Below are 23,251 nucleotides of genomic sequence, written 5' to 3'. Positions count from 1 at the left end.
AAAAATGAATGACTCAATCTTTTTTTTCGAAACGAGTCAGATAAACCCTTTGTATGTTCCCTAAGGCACTTTGTATATCCCCTAAGCCCCTTTTTTTATTTGGATTTTGCCATTTCCACATCAGAATCACAGCCTGGACTGTCTCTCTGTAATTTCCCTTCAGGATTTCTGGTAATATCTTTTCAGGGTTTATTTATTTCTCGATTCTTTCTCCACATTCAACCACATTGAAAGTGTGATTAATTACAATTCTTATTGAATTTCAAAATCACTGTTTTGTCTCTAAGGAGATGACCTGAACAGAGCCTACAAGAAAGATGGAGAGAAACTATTTACAAGGGCCTGGAGTGACAGGACAGGGGGGAATGGCTTCATGCTGACAGGGAGTAGGTTTAGATGGGATATTGGGAAGAAATTGTTCCCTGTGAGGGTGGGGAGGCCCTGGCACAGGTTGCCCAGAGAAGCTGTGGCTGCCCCTGGATCCCTGGAAGTGTCCAAGGCCAGGTTGGATGGGGCTTGGAGCAACCTGGGCTAGTGGGAGGTGTCCCTGCCCATGGCAGGAGATGGAGTGAGAAGAAAAAAACAACAAAAAAGAAAAAATAAAAAGAAAGAAAAAAAAGAAAGAAAAAGAAGGGAAGGGAATGCAGTGTCAGTCAGGAATAATCTGAAGGCTCCTCTCCCCACCTGTCACTGCTGTAGTTAAAAGCATTTTGATCAGCTTTATTCAGGTGCTCCAGATGGAGAGAAATTTCAAAATCCTTTAAAGGCAGCACTAAACTTACAAGACACATCAGCCAAAAAAAGAAAGGGTAAAACCAAACCAGCATCTTTACAGATGCTTCTTCATGATGTCAAGCATTTCCAGGTACAAAGTCTCGGTTGCATCGAGCCCCAGAATGAAATCCAGGTGGTTCCACTGGGGAATCAGCTTGTGGTGGACCAGGTTCTTGATCTGGGGGAGCAGGAGGGCTGTGTCCCGGGGATCTGCCAGGCAGTCCACCCCCCCACTCCAGATGGCCGTGGGCACTTCCATGTCCTTCACGTCGTAGAGCGGCGGACCCTCCTGAAGGGATGGAAAAGCAGAGTTGCACGGGGGAGAGACACTGCTGGAATGCAACAAAACCTGCACTGTGCAAGAGGAATTGCTGTTCTTCGGGAATGGAGGGAAACAAAAACCGGGAAGGCTTTCTTTTAGAAAAAGGAGAAATTTCATTCAAAGTTGTGGCACCCGACGCGCTACAATTTAATTTAAATTAATCAATAAACTAGGTCTGGCCTGCTAGAAATTCTGGTTCTGATCCTACAGACAATTTTGATAAGCAGGCAGAATTTCAGCTGCTCTGATCTAATGCTGGTGGATCATCCTGCTTCAAGCAGGAGGTTGGACTGGGGACCTCTAGAGGTCCCTCCCAACCAGCTCTGCCGGGGTTTGTGGTTACGCCTCACGCAAGCACCAGCCTTTTCCTCAGCTCCATAACAGCAGGAAAGTGTTTGGAAGCAAGTTCTTGAAATTAAAATGCCCTGAAGGGTTGTTTTAGCTCAAGACCCCGAGGACTTGCCATCAGGGCATTTATCAGCCTTGCAGTGTGATTATTCCAGTTCAGAAGAATGTCACCTTCGGGACAATCAGATTTTTTTCTTGTTTAGGGAAGAAAGAAGTTTGTTGGGATTTTTTTTCTGTTCCAATGCTTACCCACTCTTTCAGTGAAGAATTTTTCCCTAATATTCAACCTGAACCTCCCTTGATGCAACTTGAGACCATTTCCCCTTGTCCTGCTGGAAGTGGAAAGTGGAATGCTTGACACCATCTAAAAGGTACTTGCAAAACAGAGTTCAGAGCAGACATTGCTGTTGTTCCAAGCAGAGATCCTGCTGACTTGCTACTTGAATTTGTGAGGAGAGGGCCATGAATTCAGGGGAATGGATGGGAGTGGGATGTGTAAGTGGAAGGGAAGACCAGGGCCATTGGAAGCACTTACCTGTCTGTAGCGAAGACTGTTGTAAATGGTGCCCCCGTCAAAAGCTTTCAGTGCCCCACTCTGAAATCCCTGCAGCAAATGCAGACAGGCAACAGTCTAAATGATATCACAGTTTGGGGGGGGGACAACACAGCCACTTTAAAAGAGGAAACTCAAAAGGTGGTTTTTGCCACTGAACTGGTAAGATTTTTCAGGTGTGTCTCACAGGTCTGGCATAGGCCCAGTACAGTTAATTACTGTCATTAGTTTGGACAAATGAACAGAGATTATGTTTCTATGGTTTGTGGTTAATGGCAGGATGGGAGAAAATAAAAACCTTCTATAGAATGGGATTAGGACTCTAAATATTCACTGTTGGCTGAAGAATTGGCCTGAAGTGACACGATCAAAGACGTGGGGTTGGAAGGAGCCTCTGAACATCTCCTGAATAATGGGAACAGGACTATCACCAATACAGGGTCAGGGTGGCCGTGGCTTGATCCCTCCCATGTCCCTGGGCACTGTCCCAGGCCATTCCCCACTCCAGGAGAAGAAGGATTCCCCAGCTCCAGCCTGATTCCCCCAGGCTGTAATTTGTGCTCAGTGCCCCTTGTTTTGCTCTCAGTCACTCACTGCTCAACTGATATGCTGAAATCTGGCAGTCTTAAAATTACAGATAGAAAAGAAAACTTGGTGGATTGATGAAGACTGAGCAACAGCACTTCAGAAAATGGAGTGTGTGTTCTTGCTCCAAAGCCCCCAAAGTTATTTTGGGGTTTCTGGGCAGGAGTGCCACACTGGGAAGAGGCTGTGCCTGCGGAGAAGGTGCTCAGGCTGAATCCATGATCCACAAAGAACTGTGCAAACATCTGGGTACATTTAGCCTTGGGAGGAGAGAATGAGGGCAGCAGAGCACAACTGCAGTGTCACAGGGGCTCTGGTGGGGGCTGTTCTCACGCCCACAGCGGGAAGAAGAAGAAATAATCAACTTAATTGGTAATAAGTTTAATTGGGTGCTGTCCAGAAGAATCTCTGCCCCAGTGTGATCGCTGGTGGCCCTCAGGCTGCAGGGCAAGGCTGGAGCTGCTCTGAAATAAGAGCCCTGCCATGTGCCTGCTTTGGATGCAGGGTCCTCACCTGCAAGTGTTTCTCTTTATGGATCCACTCCTTTGGGGCCACTCTGCTTTGCTACTTCTACGAGAAGCAGCCAAGCATTTTTGGAGGGGCAAAAGCAGAAGGTACAACAAAGATACAACCGAGATATGTCTTGCAGCAACCAACACAACAGACTGCCCACAAAATACTCTGCTTTGCACAGGAAAGCAGCTGGGAGGGTTTACCTGCAGCCAGTGGATTATGTTTTGGACTGAAGTCCCCGCTGGGACGTGACCGGCGTACACGTCGACCCGGCTCTGAAAGGACAGCAGCACATTTCACAGCAGGTCCCACCCAGCTCCAGGGCTTCACCCTTCAGGAGGGCACTGAGGGCCCTCTGCAGATCTGTTCCTACCTACCATGTTTGTGTTCTTCCAGTTAAATCCGAACGCCATAGACAGGAAGCTCAGGCAGGTCTTCGAGCAGGCACAGAATTTGGAAAGGAAGAGCTCACTCAAGGCATTGTGTGGGAGGAAGTCTTTGCTGCCAAATATCTCCTGCAAAATTGCAAATGTACTCACGAAATACAAAATCTGGCCGTGCTTTTCCCCCAAAGCACCAGCACTTCACAGCTTCCGTTTTACCCCCATATTAAGGTATGAGAATGCCCACAAGTGGAGCCTTCCTTGCATCCTGTTAAATGCTTCTGTTCCCTGTTTTTTATGTGCATGACATCTTACATCCATTATGGAGTTGAGTGGTGAGGCTCAATTCACAATCAGTTTTATTTGCCAACGTTTTGGCTCTAATTCTGCCAGAACATTTTGGTGAGTAAATTCAGGACAGAAGGTCTCTGGACTGATATGTGTGATTCTCTTTGTTATGAAAACAGATAGAGCACAGAGTTTCTCTCTCTGTAAATGATTTAAAATATTCTATGTAAGTAGTTTCACAATCCCTGTTAAAAACTACACTCACAATATAGTCTGGACCAACATACCTTAAGCCCGTGGTCAGAAAAGAGTGTGAGCTTTCTAACAGGACTTGGAGAAAATGTAACTGTGGTCACAGGTGCTAGAGCAAGGAACATTTTGATTTTCTGAGCCAGCTGAGGCATGGTGGAAAAGGCTATAAAAGCTGGGGGGAGAAGAAAGTAGAAAGAAATGGTTTACTCTTTCAAGACAGTCATGTACACAGTTTAATTTCAGTAAATTTTAAATTCGGATTTAAAATTCAGATTAAATTTAAATTCAGATTTTTCAGGTCCCAGAGATGATGTAAACATTCCCTACTGTCACCAAGATGGGTCCAAAAGTCCCACTCACCTACAGTGGTGCCTTGTGAATGACCGATGTAATACAACTGTTTCTGTCCTGTTTTCTGTTCAATAAAGTTTATCATTGCTGGGAGGTCATATTTAGCCATTTCATCAAAGCTGCAGAGGGAAGAGTAGACACCTTACTGAGAGTTGCAGCATCTACATCTGCCCAACCACCACCACCAAATCACAAAATCAGCAGGGAGGGCAGGATCACCCCACAAACTTCTTCATCCTACTCAGTGTGTCCTTGGGAAAGCACACGGGGTTTTCACCTCAAATAAGTGCATGTGCTTCAGCTCAGCCTGCTTCACTCCTCCCTGAGATAGGGCATCATCAACTTTTGAAGATGAAAGAATTTGGTTGCTCCTGGGGCCCCCAAACTACCCATTTACCTGAAAGCCCAGAAATCGTCCCGTTTGGGAGACAGGAGCAGATGTCTCTTGGACCAAGTGGTCCCTCTGCTATTCCCAATCCAAACATCGTAGCCAGCATCGGCCAGAATGAAGCCCAGGCTGTTGTTGGCCAGATTGGTGACCCAGCTGCTGCCTTCTACAAGGAGACCATGCTGCAGAAACGCGACGGGTCTTGCACCTGGAAGACAGGCGTCGGGATGGCTTTTTTTTTTAGTGCTGTCTGTCATCCTTGGAGACAGTTTAGGAAGCATTATCCTCCTGAATTGTGGCAGTCAGGGTCTGGGGAGGTTTGTGTCAGTGTTCCCCTGGGTTTCAGTAACAAAGCAGGTTTGTTATGTAGCAGATGCACCGGGTGCATCATATCTTTGCCTTTATCCCCAGTGCCTCTGGGAGCGTTGGCAGGACTCGGGCTGCCCGGGGAGCTCTGTGGGCAAACACGGAGCAGCCTGGAGGTGTGATGGGAAAAGATGCACCTTTTCATGGATCTGCCCCCCTCATTGTCACTCCTCACAGGACAAGAGGATCCCCTGGAAGCTCCTCAAGGAGTATTGACCAGTATCCTGACCCCCCATGTGGCTGCAGGACCACATATTGGAATCCAGGCTCCCGGGGGACACCCAAGGTGTGTGTGAGGAACCAGGAAGGATGGGATGCTTCTCATTGCTGGGGTTGCAGCCTGGCAGGGGGTGAGAAAACATGGCTGCAAGGGATCAGTCTACCCTACAAATTCTGGCTGTTCAACAGTGATGCCACAGATGCCAAGCCACAGGGAACCTTGGAAACCCTCTTGCACAAGCCCTGGTATCCCAGGCAACAGCAAAAGGTGTGGGTGTCCCGTAGGGTACCAGTTTTACCTAGGCATCCAGCATTTCCTCTCCCATGAGGAATTCTGTCCAGGTGAAGGATGTAGCCATCCTCTGTCACCACGTCGTACTCCTCACTGGGGTATCCCCAGTACGAGACCATTTCACTCTGCAAGAAGAAGAAAGCAAATAATGATGTTTTCATTAGGCAATCCCTAAATGTAGTATTTAACTCTCAGTGTTTTATACTGGCTGTTTCCTGGACTATTGCCCCAGTGCCATTGTACTTACGACGTTCATCCGTGCTTCTGGATTCTTGGGAAATGGAGAATTCAGGAGGCACTGCCCGGATCCCATCCCGTGGAACAGGGACACCAGAGCTAGAGCCAGCCACATCCTCGCTCTGCCTGGAACAACACAGCCACACTGCCAGTGCTGGGGGCGACTTTTCCTGCTTTCCGCAGGAGTGTCAGGGTGCAAGGCAAGGTATTGCAAACTGGAAATCACTGAGCATTTAATTATGGCTTTAAAACCAACCCAGGACAGAGTGCTGTGGGTCCCACTGTAAATGGTAAATTCTGGTGTTCCCCCCAGCAGACTGATGGCTGTGCAAACACTGTCTCTCACATCCCCAACACTGCATTCCCTCCCTAAACAGAAATGAAATTGTGACAAGAAAATCTCTAACTACTTGTCCTTCTCCTTGATTATTGTGAAAAAAAATAGAATTTATTACATTTAATTCAGAAAAGGATATTTATAAGTGCAAATCTATGCACAAAACTGAGAGAACTCTCTTCCAGGAGATCTAGACATCACTGGGTTTCACGCAGCTTAAAAAAATACTCTGTGCTCTGGAGAGTGAATCTACCACAGAAGGTGGTGAAGGCGAATGGGAACAGCAACTTTTATATACAGTTATGGATAACAGGTCCTTAAACAGATGCTGAAAGGTCTGGGCAGGGTTGTTCCCTCAGTGACCACAAGATGATGGACCACTGGGCAGAGAAAACTGGTCTGGACCAACCTCTAGGACCAACCTCTAGAACCAACCCAGCAGATCAGACGTGGGTCCCCTGCTCTCAGACAATCGTGGGCCACTGGGCTGGAGTCACAAGTGCCCTTCACACCCACACCGAGACCCAGCTCGAGCAGTGCTTTTCCCACACTCACCTTTGCAGAAGGGAAGGCAAGCAGCCCAGCTGAGGGGTGGCACAGCTCCTGCAGCAGGAGACAGGGAGATGTGAGCCCCTGGGATGGGTGGGCGGTGCAGGGAAGCGATGCAGAGGAGATGGAGAGGGGCACAGGGCACCACAGGGGACTGAGGGTCACCTCTCTGGTGCACGGTGCAGTGCTCCTCATCTCTCTGGAGACAGCCCTATTTGAACTGTCTGGAGGGTGGGGTGACACTAACAGAGAAGGCCAAATGTAAACACACTGAAATATAGAACATGTAAATCATGAGGCAACACCATGGTTTAGAAAGTACAGTTTCCCAGAATTTGTTTGTGGAGGCCAGTTAAATACTGTTTAGGCAGAGTCAAATAACCATGGATGCTTGGAGGTGATGTCCATTGATAAAGTGGTTTAATTGATATTGCTGAAGAAAGTTTCCAGTTTCACCTTTCAGTGAGCAGATGATTTATTTATTCCAGGAGACATAATTAAGTTATTGCAAAGGAAGATCAAAATCTAAAATGGATTTCCAGGGGCAGATCTTAGATGGTTTAGAGATGATGATGTTTCTGTGGAACTTTACAACCCCTTGTTATATAGACAGAGATGTCAAATGTGTGATGGAGATTAAAACCAAGGCAACAGACTAAAAACATCTTTACTGGGTCAGGCTGGGATGGAGTTCCCTTTCCTCATGCCACAGGGATGGGACACAGCCAATTTGCCATAGCAACACTCTTTCTCTCGACCCAGTTTTCTCACTTTTGCTCTTCCAATTCCCTCCAGTTGTCCCACTTTGGGGTGGGGGCTGGAGCAAACAAGCAGCTGTGTGGGTGCTTAGATGTTGGCTGGGGTCAGCCCACCACGATCCCCTTGTTTTTCACACCCTTACAGGAAAATATGAAGAGTACCTAAGCACCCTGTCCTACATGTGCCCTGCCAACAGGGAGAGTCATCCCTCTCCATCACCCGTGGCAGGGTGTCCTCTGCCCTGCTCTCCTGGATTGTTTTGCTTTGAAAATCGCGGTGAAAGGTCAGTAGGGAAAGATGTCTCCTGGCTGTCAGCCTGGAACGGACCTGAGATGCATCCAAGGCACACACCTAGATTTGGCAGTTGGTCCCACTCTTTAAACACAGCCACAGTAGAACATTGGTTCGTAATTCAGAGATGTGGACTTTAAGAGGGGCTTGGTTTTAGGGTACTGAAGCCACACTTCTCTGGATGAGACATCTCTGACTTTCATCTTTGGAGGAAACAGATAATGGAAGTCTGCACTCCAGGGAAAGGGCAGAGCAACTCTGGTCACGCTCATCTGGAGGCACTGTCCTCCCTGAAGGTGCAAGACCAAGGCTGCACTCAGAAGAGTCCCACAGCACTGGAAGAGTGAGACATTATCACAGGTCTTATGAGATGCTCTGTCCTCTCAAAGGTCACGTGCAGCTCTTGCTGAAGCATCACCACTGTAGAGGCTGAATGGGATTGAGGAGAGTCCCTTGAACTTCATTACATGGCCATGACATCAAAGAAATGTTGGTGGGAAAGGATTTCTAGAGGGTTCCCTCTGCTGCCCCACTAGAGACAAGACGGTTCCCAGGACTGGATCAGACCGACCCTGGCTTTGAGTAGCCGAGTCTTGGAAATCACCCAGGATGGAGACCCCACAGGTGACCATCCCAGAGCTGTTCCCTCTCTCCATGGAAAGAAGCATTTTCACTTCCACATGTCCAGAGCCAACATCCAAAGGTGCAACAACTTTTTCCCTTATCATATTCCCTGACCCTTCAGAGAGGCATTTTGCTCTATCAGCTTTTGCCCCCTGAGGAGGCACAGGCTGCTCTCAGACCACCCTCATCCTCCCCATGGCCAGAACCAATGAACTCAGCTCCATCCACCTCCTGCTGTAGGGTCACTGCCAGTTTTCCAGCCTCCATGGGTTGTCTCCACGTCCCTCTCACCCAGCATTCCAGAACTGGACGCAGCATCCAGGTCTGACCTCCCAGGGGTGACAACTGACCCAGGCAGCCCTGGCTGCCCCAGTGGCCCGGGCTGGCGTTCTCCATCTTTGAGGAGGGAGCACATTGTTGGCTCCTGCTCAGTTTGGTGCCTGCCACCCCTCCCAGGTCCTTTCCAGTTATGCCACAGCTCCTAAACAGAGCGTTACCATGCCCTGCCCTCATCCAGGGCCGCCTGCCACCGCCACATACTTCAGGTAGGTGTTCAACCCCAAGGCAGGAACATGTCATACATCCAAGAGTTCTCACCCAACTCATGCAGCCCTCTCTTACAACACTCCTGCTTTCTCTGCTAGCAGTCCCCATGGTGTGTGCACTGGTGAGCACAGAGCTTTTTCCATTGCAATGGAAACTTGAGCACTACCCACCGTGGACAGGTTGGATATAGGGGAAAGGTCCTTCCCCCAGGGGGTGGTTGGGCACTCAGCCTTTCTCCAAGAAGTTTCCATTAAACAATATCTGCCTTGAAGTCAACTTAGAGCTCCCACTGAAGATAAGCATCACCAACACCTGTCTCCCTTAGGCACAACAAGCTCCACAGAAGGCACTTCACAGCAATCTGCTGCTAAACACCACTGCCAAAGTGCCAGTTCTGGTGTCCCCCATACCACAACGATCCTATCAGAAATTGTCTGGAATTTCTTCTCTCACCTACACAGCTGGGAAAGGATAGCAATCCAAATACTTCCCAGCAGTTGCCCACGCTCAAGGCTCTCAGAATGGGAATTTGTTTTTCCCAGGCAGAGGTGGTGCACACGTGTCACCAGCCCTCAGCACTATCTACTCCAATTTCAGCATCTCAGGATCCCACTTTCCTAACATCAAACCATGCCAGTGCCATGCAGGGTTTCATAAAACCCCCAGGTGTTGGACATGGCCCATCAGCACTTTCTGGAAGGTGTCACACCCTCCAGCAGTTCCTTCTGGGTAGCATCTCCAGAGGGCCAGGTTTGGATTATGGTAAGAGCTGCTCAGTAGGGCAGATCAAACCCAGTTCTAGAGCATTCCTGGACTACTGGAATGAAGTCAGTCTGATGGTGGAGATGGCTCATCACAGAATCACAGGCTGGCTGAGGTCAGAATGACCTCTGGATATCATCTTGTTCATCCCCCAGTGCTCACACAGGGCCACATAAAGCTGTTTGCCCAGGACCACGTCCAGATGGCTTTTGAGTATCTCCAAAGATGGAGATCCATCCTGGGCAACCTGCACTGGTGCTTGGTCACACTCATAGTAAACAAGTGTTTCCTGATGTTCAGAGGGAACCTTTGGTGTTTCATTTTGCCAGTTGTCTCTGGTCCTGAGCACCACTGAGAAGAACCTGGGTATTTATGGGACCCTCCCTGTGAGCCTTCTCTTCTCCTGCTTGAACAGTCCCACCTCTCTGGTGCCCAACCATCCTCCTGGTCCTCTGCTGGAGCCTTTCCAGTTGGACTTTCTCTTGTACTGGGAAGCCCAGAACTAGACACAGCACTGCAGGTCTGGCCTCACCAGTGCTGAGGAGGGGGAAGGAAGGGTCACCTCCCTCGACCTGTTGCCAACGTCCTCCTCGTGCAGCCCAGGGCGCTGTTCACCTTCGTTGCACAAGGACACATTGCTGACTCTGTTCAACTCGGTGTCCACCAGCATCCCCAGGGCCTGCTGTGCAGCCAGGTGCCCCTTGGCATGCGCTGGTGAGGGGCTGTTCCTCCACAGGGGCAGGACTCACCAAGCTTTCTTGAAGTTCAACCCTTGTGTGTGTGCTCACATGTGTGTGCAGGGCTGTGTGTGTGCAGAGCTGTGTGTGTGCAGGGCTGTGTGTGTGTGCCCACATGTGTGTGTTCACATGTGTGTGCAGGGCTGTGTGTGTGCAGAGCTGTGTGTGTGTGCAGGGCTGTGTGTGGAAGGGTGTGTGTGCGCACAGCTGGCTGTGCATGGGGAGTGTGTGTGCCCACATGTGTGTGCTCATGTGTGTGTGTGAGGCTGTGTGTGTGCAGGGCTGTGTGTGTGTGCCCACGTGTGTGTGCTCACGTGTGTGTGCTCACGTGTGTGTGCAGGGCTGTGTGTGTGTGCCCACATGTGTGTGCTCACGTGTGTGTGCACAGGTGTATGGACAGGGTGTATGTGAATGGGGTGTGCACAGGTGTGTGGGCAGAGCTTCATGGGCACGTGTGCGTGCAGAGGGGATGTGTGTGCACACGTGTGTTCAGGCGGTGTGTGTGGGCATGCAGGGTATGTGTGTCCAGGTGTGTGTGCACAGGTGTGTGCACAGGACAGAGGGCTGTGTGTACAGGTGTGTGTGTACAGGACAGGTGTGTGTACAGGTGTGTGCACAGGTATGTGTGTATACAGGATGTACAGGTCTGTGTGTTACAGGTGTGTGCACAGGACAGAGAGCTGTGTGTACAGGTGTGTGTGTTACAGGTGTGTGTGTCCAGGTGTGTGTACACAGATGTGTATGTACAGCTGTGTATGTCCAGGTGTGTGTGTACAGCTGTGTATGTACAGGTGTATGTACAGGTGCGTGTACAGGTGTGCGTGTGCAGATGTGTATGTACAGGTGTGTGTACAGGTGTGTGTACAGCTGTGTATGTACAGCTGTGCATGTACAGGTGTGTATGGACAGCTGTGTATGGACAGGTGGGTGTACAGGTGTGTGTGTACAGATGTGCATGTACAGGTGTGTACAGGTGTGTGTCTGTGCAGGATGTAGAGATGTGTGTGTCCAGCTGTGTGTGTCCAGGTGTGTGCATGTACAGATGTGCATGTACAGGTGGGTGTATGAACAGGATGTACAGGTGTGGGTACAGATGGGTGTACAGGTGTGTGTACAGGATGTACAGCTCTGTGTGTGTACAGATGTGCACGTACAGGGTTGTGTGTGTACAGGTGTGTGTACAGGTGTGTGTGTCCAGCTGTGTGTGTACAAATATGTGCATGTGTGTGTCCAGCCGTGTGTACCGCCGTGTTTACCGCTGTACCCGCGCGTTCCCGCGCCCTCCCGCGCCGTTCCCGGCCGTGTCCTCCCCGCTCCACCCACGGGCGGTTCTCTGCGGTGCCGGGCGTGCCTTGGCCGCTCCCCGCCGGGCCGGGGCGGTGCTCCGTGGCTGTGGCCATGTCGCGGGTGCTGGTGGTGGGCGCGGGGCTCACGGGCGGGGCGTGCGCGGCGCTGCTGCCGCGGGGGGCGCGGGGACGCGCGGCCGTCTGGGACAAGGCGCGGGGCGCAGGTGGGTCCGGCGGGGCGGGGACCGCGTCCTGTGTCGTGTCATGTCGTGTCATGTCGTGTGTGTGTCGTGTCATGTCGTGCGTGTGTCGTGTCGGTGTCTGACTGGCTGTCGCGCAGGGGGCCGCATGAGCACGACCCGCGGCGACCTGGGCAGCGCCGACCTGGGCGCGCAGTTCGTCACCTGCGACACGGAGCTGGCGGGGCCGCGGCTCAGGTGAGACCCACCCCATCCCGCCCCCAGCGCTTCGGATCCGGCCCCCGTCCCGCTCATCCCTCCCCGTCCCGCTCATCCCTCCCCGTCCCGCTCATCCCGCCCGTCCCCGCCGCCGCAGGTGGGATGCTGTGTTCCGGGAGCACATTTGGGGCTGCTCGGGCTCGCTGCGGGCACAGGTGCCGTGGTTTAATTTAACCCCATCCCGACAACCTTAGCTCCCCCGCCGGCGGAGAGAAATGGGAGGATAAAAGCTGGAAAACGCACGTGGGTTGGGATAAAAAGACCCAGGGGTAGCTCGCTGTGCCTTGAGGAAGGGGGTGGAGGTGTAGCAGCGATGTAAACAGATGCAAAATTTGCGTGGAAAGCCGGGAACAGGCGCGTTTCAGGCCGCTGCGTCCGGCGGCTGGGATGCTCCTGCGGTCCGTTCTGGTGCTCAGAGCTTTAAGGAGCTGTCGCCTGTTCCTGTCCCTCCGGGTCACACAGCTGGCAGTGCCATTGCGGGCAGCCTTGCTCTCAGGTAAAAGGCCAGACACAGGACAATAGCGAGGTAGTTGGTTGTTTTACGGCTGTGTTGGTGCATTACCTGCCTTCAGACGCCGCTTGCTAAACGCTGTTCTCTAAACTCGAAAGTTAGCCTGGCCTTAACTTTAACTGTGGAAAAATGGAGCTAGTTTTCACCTCTGTGTATTTTTCCTCCCTCCGAGGTTCTATGAGGAGCTTCTGTCTCACGGCATCTTGACACCACTGACTGCTCCCGTGGAAGGAATGGTGGTGAGAGAAGGCTCCTACAATTATGTGGCACCCCAGGGCATCTCCTCGGTTGTCAAGTATTATTTAAAAGAGTCAGGTAACGTTTTTAGATGCCTTTGTGTGAAATGAAAGGTTTTAATGAAGGCACTCCTGAACTGCCTTTCGAATTTAAATTTCTGACGAGGATGTTTAAGTTCCTTGTTTGTTTATGTATGCTTGGAAGTTTCGTGGATAGATAAACGTGTCTGGGAGCTCTGTGAGTTTCCAAGTCCTGCAGGCCTGGCATGTAAAAATCCCTATATAAATAGAACATCTGTAGGCTCAGGGGCCAAGCCTATATTTACACCGGTGACTTTAGCATATGAAAGTCGGGCCTAGCATGAATAGGACAAGATAATTTAGTGGGAGATCGTGGTTAGGAAGAGATTTGAGTTGCAGCTGGAATGAAGTGAGTGTTTGGGTGGCTTTTTCTGAGTGGGTACTTAACTGCTGTGTAACTGGGAGCACAGTGGTGAACTCCAGCCTGTGTTTTGGAGGAAGGAGTGCTTATGAAGGATGTGAGCCTTTAGAAAAGGCCAGAGGAGATCACCTGCTGGTTTAAACTTGGTTTAAACCATGTAACTACTGCATTAGGTGTCATGTGGTAGAACCAAGTGTGCATTTCAGTGACTAATTTAACCCTGGTTTGAAAAATATGAGTTGTAAGAGCACTCAGGCTTTGGTCCTTCCGTGTAATTGTTATCTTTTTTTTTTTTTTTTTAATTAGCTGGGTTTTTAGACACTGATCTTGCAAATAATTAACTATGTCCCTGTCTTCAGTTGCTAACAGGGACAGTGCTGTCTTTCTCAGCCCCTGGGGGGGTGCTTTCATTGCTTACCCAGTGCCACCTCCTGTGTTTGTTGGGTTTCCCTCTGGGTTGGTTCAGCTCAGTAAAGCCAGGGGAAATAACCTGGCAGAGAGAGCAGCTGGGAGCTCTCCCTCTGTTTACTGAGTTGAATTAGAGAGTCTTAGAATCACAGCATGGTTTGGGTTGGAAGGGACCTTAAAGCTCACCCAGTCCCACCCCCTGCCATGGGCAGGGACACCTCCCACTAGCCCAGGTTGCTCCAAGCCCCATCCAACCTGGCCTTGGACACTTCCAGGGATCCAGGGGCAGCCACAGCTTCTCTGGGCAACCTGTGCCAGGGCCTCCCCACCCTCACAGGGAAGAATTCTTCCCAATATCCCATCTATCCCTGCCCTCTGGAGTGGGAAGCCATTCCCCCTTGGCCTGTCACTCTGTCTTTTCTCCCAAGTCCCTCTCCAGCTCTCCTGGAGCCCCTTTAGGCCCTGGAAGGTGCTCTCAGCTCTCCCTGGAGCCTTCTCTTCTCCAAGTGAACCTCCCCAGCTCTCCCAGCCTGGCTCCTGAGAAACCACTCTGCATTTTCTCTCTGGAATTCACTGGGACATGGATTTAACTGCTCCTTTTTCCATGCAGGTGCAGATGTCCTGTATGAGCAGCATGTAACTCACCTCTCTCTCCGAGGTGGGAAGTGGGAAGTCTCCAGGAAGGTGGGGCCACCGGAGCAGTTTGATGTAGTTATTCTCACCATTCCCATTCCACAGATTCTCCAGCTGCAGGGGGACATTGTAAACAGTAAGTTCACATCTCTAAATCCCAGGTATCCAATCTAAAATGGCAATATAGCATCTTGTATGCCAAAGAACAGTCTGAGCTGCCTAATTACCGACAGAATAGGGTGGAGCAGGACAGGAGGTGGGTGATTTCAAGGCCTTACATGCCATGTGTGACCAGTAACACCTTGATAGCAAAAATATCTACACAGGTAAGTCAGTTTTTAATCTAATCTTTAATTTTTTTGCTGACTTCTGAGACAGCACCTGTCTTTCTGTGACTTGAAAATCGCTGTGAATTGGACAAGCCCCTCAGCTGGTCCCCAGGTGGCGTTTCCCTGGCACTGCCCCTTGTGCTGATCTCCAGTGCTGATCTCCAGTGCTGCCCTTGGTATGTCTGCTGGGGGGATGTCCCAGAGAGTGAGACCTCAATAACAGCTGTGCTGTGGGGAAAAACCCCCAGGGCATCTCAGTGACCCTAAAATCATGTGAAATGCAGGGGAGGAAAAAGTCCAGCTGAGAACTGCTTGGTCTCGAGTTTATAAGATGAAAACCTCTCCAAGCCTCCAGCTTGTTTGCTGTTTCTGGCTGCATCCTGGGGGTTTTATTCTCCAAATATGAGTAAATCTCACTTATCCTTCAGTGATTTTTTTGGGGTGAATGTGTTTCAGTGCCATGGAGGCTTAGAAAGAGCAGCTCCATGCTGAGGAAGAAGTGATAAGTTCAGGCCCTGGTTTGTAGAAGAGTCACCAGTGTTGGAATGATGAGGAGCTGACTTTAACACTTGGCTCCTTGTGCTCTGCTGTATCTTGGATTTTAACGTGTTTAAATCCATGAGTGTGGTTTGGAAGCTGCCTGTTAAAGGATATTGGAGCAAGGGATGGAGGTCTGGGGGTCTGTCTGGAGTTGCTGCTTAGTAACCAGGACCTGTATGAACAAAAAGATGATGGATGGCAGCAGGATGTTGAGCTGTAGCACAGCATCTTAGGGCAGCAAGGGGAAAATTGGTACTTGATCAGGGTTTTCTTGGGCATTTCTTTAAAGAGAAGTGTATTTTCATTACAACCTCTTATTTTAAGCTCTGTGCCTAAATAGGTAAATACTCTGTAGGAACAGGATTTCTCTGCTATTTGCTGTTTTATAAGCCCTCTCATTTCCCCTGTCCCTTTACCAGGGAAAGTAGTGATGGGTCTGGCCCCTCCAGTCCTTGCTAAGGTGGTCTGGTTGATCATGAATGTCCTGGAAACAGAAAAAAAGAGGTAGTGTGGAGTTCTGTTTTCTCAGAGTCCTCCCGAGGTTCTGCTACTCTGCATCTCAAGGCCTTCCTCAGTCAGCACTGATGTCTTTGCAAATTGGTTTTTCTTGGGATAATTAAATCCTTTCACGTGCAGAAAGTGGTCAGGTCCCCTTCAGAAGATGTAATTAAGGTGAACAGTTCATTTCACTTGCTCTTGGGAGTGCTGGAACTGTCCCATGCTTTCACAGCATCCTTCACCTCCTGTGTAACTGCAGGATTACCTTTTATCTGAGGGAATCCAGCAGCTTTGTCTTCTCCTCCCCTTGTTTCTGTTTCTCTTCCCCTGTCTGCCTGTTCTCTGTGTGAGACCAGCTTCCAGATTTCCAACCAACTGTTAATTCTTGGTCTCAGGCAGCAGGACTGACTCCCCATATCCCAGAGTTCCTTGGCGTAGGAGCTCTTGGCATCTTTACTCCTGTTTCTTTAGTCTAAGAACTAAAATAGGGGGAAAACAGGTGAGGAGGATGTAAGGAGGGTGTTTCAGAGCCTGAGCAGGGTGTAGTTTCAGATCTGTTTTGACTTAGAGAGGGCCAGGACACATCCCTGGATTTGTAAATCTCAACCTCCTTTTGATTGCACGTCAAACAGCCGAGTTGTGCTGACAGAGAACTGACAGAGAATGGGGGTTTTCCTGGATCCACCTCACTTGGGATTTAAGGTGGAATTTGACAGCTAGCTGAAGGGAATGGTTGTTCTCTCCCTTCTGTGCTGGCACTGCCCTACTTGGCTGTCTGCTCTGGTCTCCCAAACCCAGGGACAGAACTCAGCGATTCTCCCAGGAGCCGTGTTTGTGCGCTCCCTGGAGACAAACCAGCGATTCCAGCTGCCCCTGGAAGGGGAGGGAGGTTCCTGCTCCTTGTTGGAAGCGTCCCCCTCGCTGTCAGTCGGGCCAGAGGAATCATATTGTGCTGCAGATGGACTGAGGGATGTGCAGAGCTGGCGGAAGGGGAGGGTTCCTCTCCTGGAGCAGCAGCCCTTGGCCAGCGCGGGGTCACGTGTGGCCCCTCTGCCACTGCAGGCAAGGGGCTTAACGGGAAGGGGGCTGGACTGGGGAGCACAGCTGCCCTCACTGCTCATCTGGAAGGCCCTTATTACATAGAGGACAGACTCTGGAGCTGGATGGAAGGCGTGCCTGGAGTTCAGTCCGTTCTGATGTTAACCACGGTTGCTGTTGCGGTTTGTGATGGGTGTTAAAGGAGGGAGCTTTGGCTGATTCCCAGCAGTGCTGGTTTTTAGCCTTTACTGCACACTCTGCTTCAACATCCCTGCTTTGACAGCTTCTTCACTGGGGGCATTAGCTGAACATCTTCCCCATCCTTGTAGTCTTTTTTCACTTTTCCTCTCTGAGGTGCCTTTTCACGGCGGTTTTGCAGCACGCTGGAGACTGCACTGCTGACTGTGGACCTGTGCCAGCTCCCATTTTAGCCACTTAAGTATAATTGGATCTATCAGTTCAGAGCCAAATGAAGTTTTAAATGGATTTTGATGAGGGATTGTTGGCATTAATGTATAGATAAAGGCTGTAAAAGAAGAGAAGGTGCAAAGGAACAGCTGGGGGGAGCAGAACATGCTTTGATCCAGCAGTAAGCATTGGAATTACCCCTTGACATTTGTGTGTGAAAGAGGCTGAGCTGAAGAGTTCAAATGGCTGCCTAGAGGTGGGAATTCACCCCTTGCAGGAATTCACCACTTTGCTGTTTGAACCTCCAGGCTGGCTGCCATGTCATTCCCTTCCCCTCCCTTGAGAATATTGGACTGTCTGAATATTGTATTTTTAAGCACTGGTCCCACAGATTATTGCCATAAACATGCAGTATCTTTCTCAAAAAAACCCCCAACAAACCCTAGACACCTATGCCCATGTTTTCATAGTCATCTTGGGAAATTTGGACTCCTGTATTTGTAGTCTGCTACTCCAACAAGGATGTCCTGCCTGTGTGTGCTGGGAATTCCATTTAGTTGTGTGGGAATGACCAGCAGCTGGATTTTGAGTTACCTTTCATAGATGCCTTTTGGTCCAGTGGCATCTCTGTGTGGACATCTTTAACCTCCTGTTGCAGAAAGAAAACTGTCAATTTGCAGTGGACCACAATTTTCCCTTTCAGGGAGATCAGTCCTTGTTGTTAAGAGCAAAGATCCCTGACAGGGGAAATCACAGCCTAGAGGTGGTCTTCTGCCTCCCATGTTTTTTGAAAACAATTTTCACTTACTTACATTATATTCAGGGCATTCAGGTTTTGAAATAATGGCCTCCTCAAATTTCATGTTCAGTGACAGAGTTGCTGTTTTAATGCTTAAAGCTCTGCAGACTAAAGGCTGAGGGTTAGTTTTTTGTGTCCTTTAACATTTTAGATGAACCTGGATGTTATGTGAGGCTTTGCATTTATGAGAAGACAGAATTAAATGGCCTTTGGCAACCCAGAATTATCATTTTAAATGAACTGTGTGAGGAGTTACTGTTCCAGAATTACTGTCCCAGGATTTACTTCTCTTGTGAGTGAAAAGCCAAATATTAAATTAATGGAGAAGTTACTGTGTATGCACACCTTAATTTTTAAAAATAAACATATAATAAATAGTATACATATATATGCACCTGGTACTGTTTACTTGCATTCTTTTGTTTGGTTTGTTTGTACTCTTTGAATTTTACCAGCACTGATGGGTGATTAAATTCTTAATTGATAAATTAGGGGGACAGGGAGGGAAGCGACCTGCCTGAGGCCAATCTTTTTAGATTTATTCATCTCTATCCACCTTCATTTTCAACCTTTATTCATAATTTCTAGAGTTATCATGGCCAAATAGACGTATCAGTTGCATATTTAGCAATAGCAGAGACAGAAATAGTATTTCCAGTAGGACTTCCAGTAGCTGCTGGATAAGGGGTTAACTCCTTGCAACATGTTTGGAACAACAATAGGTGGCAGCAATCAAATGATGTTCAGGACATTCAGCTTGAATAACTAAATTAAATTGAGTGCACTGATTTGTATTGGGGCTTTACATATTTTGGTAGCAAATAGTGTGGTTATGCAGAAGATAAAAGGGAAATGAATAAGTGTTTCTGAGGTTTGTGATGTCAAGTTGTTGTCAGGAAAGGAATAAATATATTTAAAAGTAGGGTCTTTGCAAATGAAAGGACTAGATTTTTGCAAATGTTCGGTGTCCTACAGTATTTCAAAGGAAATGGGCTGTTGTGTTGGCTGCTGATGGTAGAAAATTCCTAGATTTGTGTCCCAGATTCCGTACAGTCACTAAGCAATGTAGTTCTTTCTGTGCATTTTCAAACCCAGGTGGACAGGCCTTTTTATCGGTTCTGTTCTCAGTTTAATTCAGTTGGCAACACGGCAATTAAAGGTTGCAACAATTTGCAGTGGTTTTTTTTTATCTGGGCGTTCAGAATGTTTTCATTAAGTCGCTTTCCTTGGAATTTCGAATTACAGTTCTGCATGTTTAATCTGCTAATAAAACAGAATGGCTTGGCTTTTGTTTCCAGCCTGACCTATTTTTTTTTCCATCTGTGTGAATGTCCCACATGTTTTAAATAATACAAGCTGATGAGGAGATACAAGTAAAAATAGGACTGTATTTGCATAGGGAGGCTTTATAATGTGAATTAGGAAAGCACAACTCTGATAATTTTTCATGAGTCCCGAGTCCTTGCTGAGTGAATGTGTTTATTTTTGGATAGCATGACGATAAATTCGGAATTTTGTAATTCCAGTTCCAAGCAATCTGAGCAGGGCTTATCCAGCTCGGAGCTCTCATTACCTAACGTATCTAGAATGTCTAGTGTAAACATGTACACTGATTTGTTGGTTACTTATCAGGCCTTAGGAGCTGAGATCACAACATGCAAATATTTGTGCTTTCTGGGAAGTACAAGTAGTTATTATTTTGGGTCCTTTTAAAACCTGTCACTCACTTGATAACACGGGGCATCTCGCTCTGCAGTGAAACCCTCTGTCCCTGCCCATGGGAGAGGTGTTGGCAGGAGGCACGGGGCAGGATTCAGCTCCCCTGAGCTGAAACCTCACTTGGGGTGAGCTGTGCTCCCTTTGGGTTCAGGGAATGGCTCCTGGCCCTGCCTCCCAGTGCTGCTGTCACCTCCACCTCTGACCTTCCACTGCAGCATTTGGTACCCTCCTGGGGGTTGATCTGACTCACCAATCCAGCAGGGATATATATATATATATATATATATACATCTATCTCTTAGAATGGTTTGGGTTGGAGGGAATGTTAAAAAACATCCAGTGCCACCCCCTGCCATGGGCAGGGACACCTCCCACCAGCCCAGGTTGCTCCAAACCCCATCCAGCCTGACCTTGGACACTTCCAGGGATCCAGGGGCAGCCACAGCTGCTCTGGGCAACCTGTGCCAGGGCCTCCCCACCCTCACAGGGAACAATTCCTTCCCAATATCCCATCTAACCCTGCCCTCTGGCAGTGTGAAGACATTCCTCCTTGTCCTGTCCCTCCAGGCCCTTATAAATAGTCTCTCTCCATCTTTCTTCTCGTCCCCTTCAGGCTCTAAAAGGCCACAATTCGGTCACCCCAAAGCTTCTCCTCTCCAGGCTGAACAATCCCAGCTCTCCCAGCCTTTCCTCCCAGCAGAGCTGCTCCAGCCCTCTGATCATCTCGTGGCCCTCCTTTGGGAGGTTGTTATTTCTTGGTCAAGGAGTTGGATTTGCTCGTGGAGTGGTGTGACAAGGCAGGGAGGAGAAGGTGGGACGAAACCTCTGGGAAGCAGAGGAGTGTCTAAGGAGGAGCAGCTGCTGCTGAAACAACGTCAGCCTTCAAAGCAGGCAGAGCTCTTGCGTGTTCTCTGCCTTCTGCTGCTTGGGCACAGCCTCTCCTGGGGAGCACTTCTAAAAATAGAGGCTGCTGGAGCTGGAATTGCACGTCAGGGAGAAAAGTCAAAGTAGGATGTGTGTGTACTCAAGTGTGTGTTTGACTCAGTGTTTTTAGGTGTTTCTTTAGAGTGCTTATAATGGACTTGTTCTGCAATTATTAGTTAGAGCACCTTGAAACCCTCTCAAAAGTCAAATAGGTACCACAGTGATCCCAGTGACCCTCTTTGTCTGGGAAGTGTGAGGGTTAAACCCTATGCCTGCGAGCAGGAGAGGTTTGAAGAGGAGAGTGAAACAGAAATGTATTAGATAAAGGGCTGCTTTGCATTTGAGTGCTGTCTGTGGAGGCTGCCTGCCCTTGGTGGAGAGCTGGAACTGGGATTTGACAGATCTCAGGGTAAAACTGAAGGAAAAAAGCAAGACTTGGAGGGAGTGGGGCAGGGGAACCCACCTTACATCCTCTGCCCAGGCAGCTCTTAAAAAAAACCCATGCAGGGGTGGGCGAGTCTCATGCCATCACAGCACCACTTTTTAGTGCCTGGCAACGTGTCAGAAGCATTTCTTTCATCAGCCCCTGGTCCTGGTGCTGCCCCACCTCCAGCAAGGCAGCTGGCTCAGCACAGCTCTCTGTGGGGCCACAGGAACGTGGTACCCCCCGCCCTTTACCCCCCCAAAAACGGCGGGGGAGTTATTTTTAGCAGGATCAGTGGTGTGATCCTGGGTTCCCCATGTGGCCTGCAGGCTGGCTGGCACACTGTGCTCTTTCAGCAGGGGCAGGAGAGCAGCACAGGGGCTGTGCAAGTTGGTTGAACCGTCTGAGCGAGGCGATGCTCGTGATTCTGTGGTTTGAATTCTAAGCTTAGGTTTCCTGTGCAGTCCCAGGAGAGACTCAGAGCACCTGCACAGTAAACTGGCAGCAGATTGTGCTGATTTAGCCAAACTGGTTTAAAGAAGCAAAAAAAAAAGTTATTTCTGATATGTAAGGCAGTGCTGCTTTTGTGTGTTGACATGTTTAAGTCCACCTGATCTGGCTGTTTGTAGTTAATTTAACCTGGACGTGCTTCTCTTCCTGTCATGCAGCCTGTGCTGGTTTGGCAAAGAGCTTCAATACCCTGGGACTTGATCACAGATCTTTATTTAAGGGTTGTTTTGTGTCATTCCAGTACTGTATCTCAAAACAGAGAATGGGACCACAGATATATTGGATCAGCTAAACACAAGCCCGTGTGCCTATGCACTCATTGGGGTTTTTCTTCTAGATAATAAAGGTGATGGTATTTGAGCACAGGACATACTTGGAACAGAACAAACAAATGCTCTGAAATTTGTTTACCTCAGCAATAAACACAGATACCTCTCAGTTTTTCCCAGTCTTTGGTTCTCTCTGTTTAGATGGAAAAATCTTTTGCAAAGCTGCTCTTTGCCATGAGACTAAAGGGGGAGAGGGAAAAAAAAAGTTCCCTGCCAAAAAAATGTGACCAAACTGAGCAATTCTGAAACTTCTTTATTTGTGTCTTGTGTGTTTAATGTGTTCTGTGTTGTAGGAAGCTTGGATGTGCACTGAATTCAGTGAGTCCAGTGAGAGCTTTATTTTCAGCCCTGAATTCGTAGATCCTGAATCTAAGATGCTTTTGATTTTGGGAAACAGTGATAATGTACATGTCACTTCTGCCTTGGAGTAAAGTCCTTCATCTGACGATTTTCACTTGGGTTTTTTTGGGGTGGGGAGGTGGTGGAAACGTGTTCGGAAAAGCTCTCCCACCTTTCCTGTTCCCACACCTGCTCAGCAAACCTGGGGGAGAAGTGTGCAGGGGTGACTTGGGCTTTACAGCCTTTGTTTTGATGTGAAATCTGCCACTCCAACTATGGCTTTTCTAGGGTTGAAAACCTTTGAAAAGCCAGGTGCAGGTCTGCAAGCTGTCTTAACACTTAATTGCTTGCTTTGGGATTTATTTATTTTTGAGTTGGTGCTGCAGTCAAATAAGCAGACAGAAGTCTTCACTGGAACACGATCTTTAAATGTATTCTCCCAGCTTAGGCAGTGCCTCTAGACTGGATGGGGGGTTTGTGGATTTCTAGAGGGATTTTTAATAATTGCTGGCCCCTCACATCACTGTAATTGAGACCATTCTTTATAAAGATTATCTTTACCTCCCAAGGATACGCCTGCAAACTTCCAAGTCCTTTCTGCAGTCCACATCTGGATTAGAGCAGGAAGAAAAAAAAAATGTTAATTTTAAACTTAATGAGGTTTTGACTGCATTGAGTCAAGCCTAAAATTTGCATTGAGCTTGCTGTCAGCTTTCTGCACTTGGCATCATGACTGCCAAGAATGCATGGCCTGCTCTTGTATTAAAAAAGACCTCAGGGATAACCCTCAGACACCTTCTGTAGAAACCAAGTTGTGCTCCTTTCCCTGTGCCATCAGGTGAGATGGTGTAGAAGGTAAAGATTTTTATTTGGCACAGTTCTCAGCCTGGAAGGTCTCAGTTGGGTCAGCTCACTGATGTGACTGAAAATTAACATTAGGGAGG

The 23,251-nt window shown here is 48.8% G+C and overlaps 2 protein-coding genes across 2 annotated transcripts in view; one reads left to right on the top strand and one right to left on the bottom strand.

The window, feature by feature from the left end:
* Window positions 1-638: 638 nt before the first annotated feature.
* Window positions 639-6,929, bottom strand: LOC127476604 (lipase member K-like). The gene is made up of 10 exons (XM_051799710.1): window positions 6,764-6,929; window positions 5,882-5,997; window positions 5,642-5,759; window positions 4,767-4,965; window positions 4,379-4,488; window positions 4,054-4,190; window positions 3,473-3,610; window positions 3,299-3,370; window positions 1,980-2,048; window positions 639-1,063 (listed from the first exon to the last, which is right to left on the bottom strand). Exons 2-10 carry the CDS (start codon window positions 5,984-5,986, stop codon window positions 830-832), a joined length of 1,182 nt encoding a protein of 393 aa, XP_051655670.1. The 5' UTR covers window positions 5,987-5,997; window positions 6,764-6,929; the 3' UTR covers window positions 639-829.
* A 4,945-nt stretch (window positions 6,930-11,874) lies between these two features.
* Window positions 11,875-23,251, top strand: part of RNLS (renalase, FAD dependent amine oxidase) — a 64,092-nt gene continuing 52,715 nt past the window's right edge. The window contains exons 1-4 of the mRNA XM_051799733.1: window positions 11,875-11,986; window positions 12,103-12,199; window positions 12,904-13,046; window positions 14,428-14,586. Of these exons, the coding sequence (XP_051655693.1) occupies window positions 11,875-11,986; window positions 12,103-12,199; window positions 12,904-13,046; window positions 14,428-14,586 (511 nt within the window). The remainder of the gene's footprint in view (window positions 11,987-12,102; window positions 12,200-12,903; window positions 13,047-14,427; window positions 14,587-23,251) is intronic.

The sequence above is a fragment of the Manacus candei genome, unplaced genomic scaffold (genome assembly GCF_025592945.1).
Source record: "Manacus candei isolate 608988 ecotype Guabito, Panama unplaced genomic scaffold, ASM2559294v1 h1tg000050l, whole genome shotgun sequence".
In the NCBI taxonomy this organism is placed as follows: Eukaryota; Metazoa; Chordata; class Aves; order Passeriformes; family Pipridae; genus Manacus; species Manacus candei.
The sequence above is the reverse complement of the archived record's forward strand: the minus strand, read 5'-3'. Positions and strand labels throughout refer to the sequence as shown.